At 43.5% G+C, this 10,402-nt stretch overlaps 1 protein-coding gene across 1 annotated transcript; it reads left to right on the top strand.

Moving 5' to 3' along the window:
- Positions 1–222: 222 nt before the first annotated feature.
- LOC142590883 (complement inhibitor CirpT1-like) lies at positions 223–6,835 on the top strand. The gene is made up of 3 exons (XM_075703281.1): positions 223–385; positions 5,056–5,167; positions 6,433–6,835. The coding sequence occupies exons 1-3, from the start codon at positions 277–279 to the stop codon at positions 6,521–6,523; spliced, it is 312 nt and encodes a 103-aa protein (XP_075559396.1). The 5' UTR covers positions 223–276; the 3' UTR covers positions 6,524–6,835.
- The last annotated feature ends 3,567 nt before the right edge of the window (positions 6,836–10,402 follow it).

The raw sequence follows: 10,402 nt of genomic DNA, 5'->3' as shown, positions 1-10,402 counted from the left end.
TTGGTATTTTGGTTTCAAATACAGCTCTGGCGTCTGTGGATTTAAACAGATTTCGCAACGCCTGTCTTCCTGCTGTCAAGAGGTCAAGGCGAGGTGTCTATGTCAGTAACTGTCCACCGGTTGCCGGCAATACCCAGCACTGACGTCATCGGCGACACAGCAGTCGTGTGTCCACTGGTATAGAGAGGGCGAAAGGCACGGTACATAAAGAGGCGAAGCTCAGTGTATGCGTACAAACTAGTACATAACCAGCACCAACAGTAGCAACGGCTAGTCATGAGTCTCACCAAAGCAGCCGTTCTTTTCTGCTCTACGACCTTGTTCTTGTCTCAGTGGCACTGTTCCAACAGCTACGTTGCCATCGGACTGGTTCCTGTCGAAAATGGTAAGCCTTCGGAACTCGGAGCCCTTAACGGAAACTGAGCGCGCCGTAAAAAAGCACATTCCGAGAGGCCTGTTGAGGCTTTGAAGTACAGGGTGCGGCAAAAGTTGCCGCACTTTCCGGGAATCAGATTTTATAGAAAGCCAAATCGTGAAAACATAAGAAATTTCCGAACGTCCTGTGTGCGGAATTCTGAAAAAGCTGCTGCACAACTAAAATGTTCAAAGAGGTCACAGACTGACAGAGCACATGAACAATGACAGCGTCATAAAATGCTAAAACCTGCTCAAACACTTCGGCAGCACGCACGCCAACATAGAATTCTCTCCACAAACGCGGCAGTGCTCAATATGTTGAAGTTTTTAAACCACGAAACGATAAGGCATTGACAAGAAGCCTCAAAATAAGTTAATGTTCTGTGAAAGGAACGCCTCAAGAGTTTCTCGCTCTCAATCAGTGATGGTTTGTGGGGCAATAAATTCCGGTAGAAAGATGTCGCTGGTTTTCATGCAACAGAGAGTTGGAGTAAACAGCGCCAGTTATATAGTAGCAGTCCTGAAGGTGGTCCTACCTTGGGCCAAATCACACTTCGGAAACCGTGAGTAAACGTATCAGCAGGGTTCTGCTCCTGCTCACAAGACGAAGGTGGGGCAACAGTGGTGCACTGAAAACTCGCCTGCATTATATTTCGCTTCAATATGGCCCCCAAGTAGCCCTGATCTAAACCCGCTTGACCATCCAGTCTCGTCTGTATTAAAAAGCACAGACCCCGATTTAGTCCTCACCGCAAATCGGCTGCTCTTTGTCGGACATTAGAAAAAGCAGGAAGTGAATTATACGTAGAATACATCCTTGGTACCATCGATGCAATTTCGAAGTGACTTAGGGCTTGCATTTGCGGAAAATAGGGACTTTTTGAAAAGTATAATTGGAGTTTTGTACGTAAATCTTAACCCCACATTAAGTTGACATAAAATTAATTTTGTTACAGTGCATCGCAACCACATTTACGGGCTTTTGTTTGATTGCGAAAAATTTTGCGGAACCCTGTATATGTATCACTGATGAATAAAGAATATTTTTTTTTTGCTGGTAAAGTTGATTAAGGTATGTTGGATAGTGAAAGTGTAGCAGTTGTTTTATTTGCATAAAGCTGTTTTATTCACTTATGAGTTTCACTAATTAAAGGGGTATACGGCAGAAGTTAATAATTTTTCCTCTCCTCTTTCGCACGCTACTTAAGTTGTACCAGAAGGCAGTGTTCTTGGGCCATTACTATTTCTAATATACATTAATGATTTACCCAATAACATTTCCTCAAACGTACGCATTTTTGCTGACGACTGCATTCTTTATCGTTCAATCAAATTTGCCGATGATCATACAATTCTCCAAAAATATCTAGAACTTATTTCTCTTTGTTGTAACACTTGGCTAATGAAGCTTAACGTCTCTAAATGTAAAATAATCTCTTTTAGCCGCAAGCATACTAAATCTACGTTTCTTTATCACATAACATCACTATTTCGCATGATACTCAATATAAATACCTTGGCGTTAACCTAACTTCGACTCTTTTGCGGTCAACGCACATTGCATACATATGCGTCAATGCTTCGAGATCATTAGGGTACAGAAGACGCAAGTTGCATAATTCTACTAAAGATATTAGTAAACTATCTTATCTAACGTTTGTTCGACCTCAGCTTGAATACGCCGCATCCGTCTGGTCTCCCCATCAAAAATACTTTATCAAAAAACTCGAATCTATTCAGAATAGGGCTGCGCGTTTTATTTCACGTTGTTAAGACTATAACAAAAGTATAACACAAATAAACTCGACCTCTCACTACAGCCCTTGCATGATCGTCGTGATATAGCCCTGCTATTATTATTTCATAAATGTGTCCATAATACAGCGCCATCAGTTCTAGCTGCATCTTGAAACTCCTCATTACAGGTCACACCGGCAGTACAAACAGTTCAATTTCATGTGCATCTACGGAAAGACTAATTAATTTACCTACTCCGCTTTTCCAAGAGCCATTCGCTTTTGGAACAATCTTCCTAATGCCATCACTTGTGATAGTGACCAGGAAAATTTCCGGCATCTTCTAATAACGCATCTTTAACTCTATGTAACCTAACGTGTTATTTTTATTTGAGATTCCCGTTATTATTATGCTGCTATCCCTCAAATACGGTGTTGTCATAGCCAAAGATGTCCCGCTCGCTCTGTAATTCTATTGAGTATATTTTACTTTGTGAAAGTTTCTTGTTCACTGACCTCTCGCGTTCAAAAGCATTCGGTTTGTCCTTTGTACAATTTCAACACCACATTACTGTATGTTAGCGCATTGCTTACACTGTATTTATTGTATATGTATTCACATACGTATTCTAATTATTGTATAATCTTTGAGTGAACCCTTCCCCCTTGCGCGATGCCTCTAGAGGCCTGTAAGGTATATTTAAATATATAAGTAAATAAGATATTGTGCCAAAATTTTTTTTGTTTTTCTTTTAGGAAATATAGTGTCCGTAATTAAGGCGCGAAGTCTCAATTCCTCGAGAGCGCCACAGATCACTATTAAAGCTCCTTTGATACAATCAGTTCGAAACGTGCGTCAAATGCAGCGCGGTTTTAGACACGACAAAAAAGGCTCTGGTCACGTCACTAGGAGCGGAAGTGGCGGTCACGCCGGTCAGTGCAGCGCGATGGTTGAAGGCGATACATTGACCGTGCCTGTCTCCCTACCGATGCTCGCTTCTCTTGGAAACGCAAAGGAACGCGCTCTTCCCTCTTAACGTGTCGAGTTCTGCACAGGCTGCTTATGGCAGCGCACTGAAAGGGTGTGCGTGCTCATCAGCGCTATTGGTACTGCGAGATTGCCACAATGAATTTTCATTTCGTGATGACTCATCTTAATGCGATTAGCATTCTTACGATATACTTCAAGCACTTTCCGGGAACTATCTACTACGCCTCGAACTGTTTTCCCGCCAACTGGAGTTACTGGGGGTAGGTAGTTTATAGTCTAACTGGCAGTGCATCGGGTGGCTGTGCTAATGGAACAGGGTTCGAAACCATACACTGGGCCAACTTTGGTCACTGGGAATGTGCCGCTGGTAATGAACCTGACACCAGCTTGGGTTACTAGGTCTGAGCCACTGGGTATATGTGCCGCTCTTTAATGAACATCCTTGACGGTAACTTCGGTCGCTGGACGTCTGTTGCTGGATGCCAACTTGGGCCAAGGGGTACACACCGCTATAGGTACGGGCCGCCCTTCAGTCAACCTCTTTGATGCGAACTTGAGTAACTATGTGGCGCCTAATACGTGCCTCTCTTCAACGCCAAAAATAAAATACTTAAAATTTCTTCGGTGCTGGGCGGAATCAAACCTGTGTCATATTTAATCGTACAGACGTGTCTGAATGCATATTCGCACAAGCGTCACGAGCGGACTTTGCGGCTGCATCGCTGATTGACGCAGCATGTCCAGAGGGAAACGTGATAGAGGAGCTCGGCTGCACACACGCATCATGCATGGCGTGTCTCTGCGATGGCGATACGCTGTATTCCATCCTGGTATTAACAGCGCAGAACGTAGAAGGAACACGAGATGAGAAGACGACACCACAAGCCTTCTCGGCTCGTGTCCCTTCTACGTTTTGCGCTGTTAACATAAGGATGGAAAAAACCAACAAGCCCAAGCTGTTATTCTAGCGAAATGCGCTGTATTACTTTGCTTCATTGCTAATCGCATTAACGTCGACATTCGTCATACGATGGTGTTCTGCCGCAACATTTGTTATGTAAAATAACATAATATATAATGTCACGCGGCACTTGGAGCGCTTTTAACTGGTCGGAGGAAAAAGTAAGGTGAATAAATATATTATTTTTTGCGCTCTCGAGGAATTGAGGTTCCATATAGCGTAATTGATTTGTGGACGACTGTTGACTAAAGCAAGAATAACGAGACAAATTTTCTCATAGTACTCCTTTAGGACATTAACAAGTGTTCGACAAGTTCTAGCGCTTGCTTCTGATACTATCATCGTGTCATCTTGTGAAATGCAAAATATGCGTGAATTGACGAATTTGCTAAGAAAAAGTGTGCATTGAATGTATTCTGCCATTACTGATTTGAGAGGGCGAAACTTCATAGTTAACCAAGGTAGCACGAAAGGTTTCGCTACAGGACTGCAAAAGGAGCGATTGAGCGGAAAATATTAGCCGCAACTTCAACACAGCGATAACATTGAAGAGCTAAAGCTATGCAGTTTATTTGAGGCCTAAAGCAAATCCAACTGATCTGTGACTGTCACAAAGCGGTTGCCAAGGAAAGGGAAACGCTGCAGTTCGTGGTGGCCGATTATTAGATGAACTCACATGATGAGAAACTTTGTACACATACAATAAATTCGTCCAACGCAGGACATATGGATAACTGCAGAGATAGTTAGCGAGATGATTTTTTTCCTGCTGTGAAACTGTGTATGGAAGAACTATACGAGGATGAAAAGAAAAATATGAGCACCACCTGCCGGCCACAAAATATGATTACTCTTAGTGACTATTGTATAAATGGTAAAAAGAATGATTATAACATGTCGCTAAACAAGCGGCCACCTAGATGACTTGTCTTTTTGTTGTTGCTTTAAAGGCAAATGTCGGTACAACGGCACGGAAATACCACCGGGCGAGCCTCTGAAGTTGGAGCACCCTTGCGAAGAATGGGACTGTGATCCATCTACGGGAGAACTTTCTGTAACAGGGTTAGTTGCACTTTTACGTACCGAATCTGATATACATTCCTTGCGTAAAGTGTTCAAGGAGGAAGCGTAAATTTTAACGTGGATTCCTAGCTGCCCGAAGATTTTGTTTTTATCTAGGATGTTTAGAAAGCACGGAATTGTATAGTTTACGACATTCATAGCATGTATGTCTAGCGCAGTCTTTACAGAGCAAAGGCATCTTATTTACACAAGAACTTCTCTCAATGCAGTGAGCGAAGATATATAATGTTTCCCAGCTAACGTTACCCGCGCTGTTTCAAGAAAAAAAATAGATTTAAACAATACGGTGCAAGCTACAACTTTGAGACCTATGGTGCTTGGTCGCTAGACCTCTAAAGACCAATCATCACAGACCTTAACATCGCATCTTGGACTGCTTTTTATCATTTTTTTAATTGAATCGCTTCGGCAACGTTAGCTGGGTCACCCTACATATACATATTTAACAAGCGAGAGTAGAAGCTCAGGTTTCGTAAACTATGAAACGTTTCGTAGGCATCCGGTGGGCTCCCCCTTTATTTCAAGCTGATAGTGCCTTTTGTTATGTTAAGCAATACGTTCTACGGGTGATGTCGAAGAACCTGGCAAAAATAAAGTGTGTGTCGAGTAATCACTACCATCCCAGCTACCTGTCATGCAGTTGTTATGGGTAATATTCACCACCCTTGCACAGCTGCAGATGCAGTGCATACACGTGCGAACGCTAGCAGATGGTCCAGGTCAGTGCCACTAAATAGAGTACCGGCAACTCTAACAGTAACACCACATGGTAGCCATACGCTAAAGTTTTCTGACCCGTATTGCAGACATCTACACTCCTTCACGTTCTGCTGAGAACGCATACACTTGGTGCTCGGAAATTTTCTGTTGTATTTTCTTTGAACTGGTCTGTTTATTCAAGGAACTTTCGCTTCGTTTAGTTGGTTAATTCTTCCTAACCTTCTACATACTAGCTTTGCAGTTAGATCATTTGGTTGAACGATTGCGCTTCCAATCCGGTGGTGCATAGTTTGATCACACGACCTAAATTTTGCTTGCGTTATGACTGGAATGTTTTTGTTTTCAATTGAACCCTCACATGTTTCCTTTGAGCCTTGCATTACTTTCACATTTCTGCAACTTTTCTTTTTATTTGAAAGGCATCTACCGCCGTCAAAGTGCTTGAATTACAGTTTAATGCTCGAACAATTAGCTACGACCAATTCATTCCAATAAAGTTAGAAATGTCACGTTTTCTCTTTCAGTTGCAATCCTGTGGAACCGGGTCGTGGCTGCATTTTAATCAAAGGCAGGGGAGTATATCCGGAGTGCTGCGGCCAGGTAGCCTGCTACTAGAGGTCTTGGACGGCTTCGAGTTTCACACTGTGCTCGACGTCTTCAAGTGCCGCGATTACCGGAGCTGTGACCACCGTGCTGTGGGAATATCACATGCACGGTGGTTTAGAGTTTACAGGCGTGCACAAATCTTCGCTGCTGCGTTGAGAGATGTAAAAACCCCTTTAAAGCCTTATAACTTCCGGCAATCACCACCTAAAATTACATAAAAAAGAATTTTAGCCATCATGTGGACGATTCCATTAATTGAGGTGTTTCTTCTGTAACGCGCTGTTATTCTGTACGGCAGAAAAATAAAATATATCCTTTATCGCTGTGTGAAATTGAATACTTCCCTAAAGGCCACCTGCAGCGAAATTTCATTTTGAATAAATTGGTTATAAAGGAGTGACATATACTACTGAAGCAACCTTAAAAAAGCTGCATGCAGGGCTGGCAATTGTTTCAGTATCTTATTAAAAGCCTCTGAATAGCACCTTAATCCCACGATGCGTGCAGCAGGCGATGAGCGGACGTGATAAATCCCAGCACGTAGCCTCCGAGATTTTTCAGCGCCCACGACCACCTCACAATCTCAGAGGTCATTCTGAGTAGACTCGTAGGTTCTCAACGTTCAACGTAATGCGTCATTTCCCGAGAGCAGCAATGGCGGCATTCATGGATTTTTTTTTTTTCAATTTTGGATTTAAAACGTACATTTTTGTGAGCCTTTTGTGGTGCATTCGCTCTGACTTCAAATAATATTTTGTACGGAAGTTGCTACCTACCTGTCTGCACTGACTGGAGCTATAGGCGCTTTACCCGGTCTAAACTTTCATGAGAACGGGTCTTTCACGCGTTATTGCTATGTTTCCTATGACACAAGGGAACGATGTACACTTGCATCCGACCCATCACTGGAGACGCGAATGCGGCTCACTAATCGTGATTCGTAGAACAATTTGCACGCCAGCAGGGTTTCGAAACGCGGGCTTGTTCCACATGCACAAAAGAGCGGAAATTAGGCTAAACGTAAGGCTAAACAACGGAATGTTTCATTATGGCTTTGCAAGTCGCCCAAGAGTTCGCTGCTAAAGTGTATGCATAGACTGAACTCTGGTTCACATATCTTGCTTAGCTGTGGCGGTGAGCACTTTCCAAGTGACGCAGTATTTATAGTGTGCCTTTTTGGCTCCCTAGGGACTGCTGTTCGTTAAAGGTGAAATTATTAAGTTACGCATGCTCTCGCATTTTTAAAGTCGGCCAGGATTCTTTCGATAACCTAAGTGAGAAACCCAATGCCTTGGTGTATTTCGGGTTCCTTTTTGTGAGTTTTAAACACATTTTACATCGAATATGAATAGCCATATCGAGCTCTTTGCACCAGAGCTTCTTTCACTTACAATGCGTGATTTTGTGTGTCAGTAACGGCGAGATTTTGAACCTTTTGTATGCAGTGGCTCAGTACTCTGTTTTTATACCGTATACTGGTCCTCTGGAGAGCTAACCGGAGTGTCACCGTATGTGTGACTAGTGGCAGGGGAACCTCCGTGCCTAATGACTTACAATAAACCATGCGATTGCAGAGTGAACTTTTTGGTGATGGTGTCGCAGGGCCAGTTTGGCAGCTCTCAGGTGCGACTCGTCATGCACAAAAGAGCAGAAAGTTAGGAGCACGTAAGGCTAAGCAACGATGTGTTTCATTATGGCTTTGCAAGTCGGCCAAGAATTCGGTGCTAAAGTACGTTAATCGTACCAGGAAATCAACTCGGCACCTTTCGATCACTGAGTAAATGCGTGGTTTGCTACGAAACTTTGTTGCTGCTTAGAAAACGCGAGTTAGCGAGGATATTGAGATAAGGAGGGAGGGGGGGGGGGGCACATTGACAGCTGCAAGCAGAACCACTGCCGCATTTATTGCAATGTGGCCACAGGGTTCTATATTTGAACACGTGATCCATTCGTTGGCTGCTAAATACAATAGTTGTTATCACACTGCGGTCGGCGAGTACATGTACTTATAATCGTGCCATTGCTGCCTTTCGAAACCTTCTTCTATTAGGAATAAATGATGACACAACAGTCGATTATGCTTGCAATCAATGTTTTCCTTATCACAATATCCTAAATGATGTTGCTATACAAGTTTTGTTGACGCGTTCTAAATGTTTTTGATTAGAGGCCGACTACAACAATTTTTTATATAAATAAATTTAGGATGGGTTGCTCAAACATACTGCGATGTACCAAGGAAAATAAACCGCTTCATAAGATATGTGCATTGTGCGAACAGAGGCCACAACATTAAACACTGGCAGTGGAAATTTGTGAATATTTAATAAGAAAAATGATAACTCGCCGAACGAGAAGCTGCGGTAAAAAATAAGCAGAATGCTTCAGGGTGGCCGTATTCCGTTTCACATTCTACCGCTTTAAAGCAAGGAACGAAAGCTTCATTTCATTTATTATCACCTTGAAGGCCCGAAGGCATTACACAAGGGGGGGGGGGGGGGGCAGTCCGTACGACTTGACGCTGAGGTGAGTGCCACACTCGGCTCAGACGCAAGTGCCTCAGTGTGACACCTAAATTTACAACTAAATTTCCCTTGACAATGCTAAAATCAGATAGTAAATATTGCTATGCGCGTGTGTTGCCCAAATATGTGTCTTTTTTCGTAGTAGCCATTGGCCACAAACATTATTCTCCAAATTTAAATGATTTGAGTTTCACACGCCCATTTGCAGCTGTACATGCATAGGCACTAAAGCCAACGTGACCATAGAAAGCTTGTTTTGGGCAAAGATTACTTGCGACATCGACAAGAGAGAGAGAGAGCAGGGACAGAAAAGGCAGGGAGGTCAACCAGACAAGCACCGGGTTCGCTAACCTACACTGGGGGTGATGGAAAGGGGAATAGAAAGAGGAAAAGAGGGAGAGAGGGAGCACTGAGTGCATGTGAGAGGATGCACAGGGACGCTATAAGCGGTCTCTTAAGCCGGTGCACTTCAAGTTTTGCACTAGTGCACGAATCGCTTTTCGTGCCAGTAATGGGTGTGGCCACGGTCCGTGTATTCTTGACTCGGAGAATGGTCTCGAGTTCAGTCGCTTTAAAGTTGTCCGCAGAGAGAGGCGCTGTACGTAGTAGCGAGGGCAGGTACACAATAGGTGCTGGGTGGTTTCTTCGCACTTACAAGAGTCGTACATGGGTGTCTCGGCGATTCCCATACGATAGGAGTAAGCGTTCGTGAACGCCACTCCCAGCCACAAGCGGCACAGCAGGGTTGTTTCGTCACATCGACAAGCTCTCAGTAGAACCGTTGTAGGTGCCAGCTCATTGTGTGATGCTCAGTAATGCATGAAAAGGCGCTACAAGTTATATCAGTCCAGCAGTCTTGCAAACGACAAGTCAGAAAGCATACAAATCAGCGTAGGTTCCGCGATACTGTCAATGTGGCGATGCAAGAAGCGCAAAATCAGGGCCACATTGTCCAAAGACATCCATTCGAGTTGCAGCCGAGGACAACGCCAGGAGAACCCGTCACAAGGTTTTCCCATCTATCAAGACTAAGGGGCTCCCCCATCAATAACTGCAGGGTTTTATTTTAAAAACATATGTCACAAGACCTGCAAGGAGAACACTAGTGATATGAGAATAATCCCGATCTAGACGCGCAGGCATGCAATCGGTGCTGCGACACCTTAACTGCAAATATCACCTGCATCATATGAAAATAACACCGTTTTAAAAGAAAAACAGACACAGGCAGGACAACACAACAGACAACAAAACAAGGACAACAAAAGGACAACACGGAGATGTTAGTGCTGTCTTCGTTGTTCGATTTGTGTTCGTGCTTGCCGACTGCCTTTCAGGTACCGTTAATTGCTTTCAACAATCT

Source organism: Dermacentor variabilis, chromosome 8 (assembly GCF_050947875.1).
Source record: "Dermacentor variabilis isolate Ectoservices chromosome 8, ASM5094787v1, whole genome shotgun sequence".
NCBI classification, from domain to species: domain Eukaryota; kingdom Metazoa; phylum Arthropoda; class Arachnida; order Ixodida; family Ixodidae; genus Dermacentor; species Dermacentor variabilis.
The sequence above is the reverse complement of the archived record's forward strand: the minus strand, read 5'-3'. Positions and strand labels throughout refer to the sequence as shown.

Bases quoted from the DNA above. Each gene is read 5' to 3' on its own strand.
- LOC142590883 (XM_075703281.1), top strand. From the start codon at position 277: ATGAGTCTCACCAAAGCAGCCGTTCTTTTCTGCTCTACGACCTTGTTC. The intron at 386-5,055 runs GTAAGCCTTCGG...GTTGCTTTAAAG, and splicing joins ACTGGTTCCTGTCGAAAATG to GCAAATGTCGGTACAACGGC. The intron at 5,168-6,432 runs GTTAGTTGCACT...TTTCTCTTTCAG, and splicing joins GGAGAACTTTCTGTAACAGG to TTGCAATCCTGTGGAACCGG.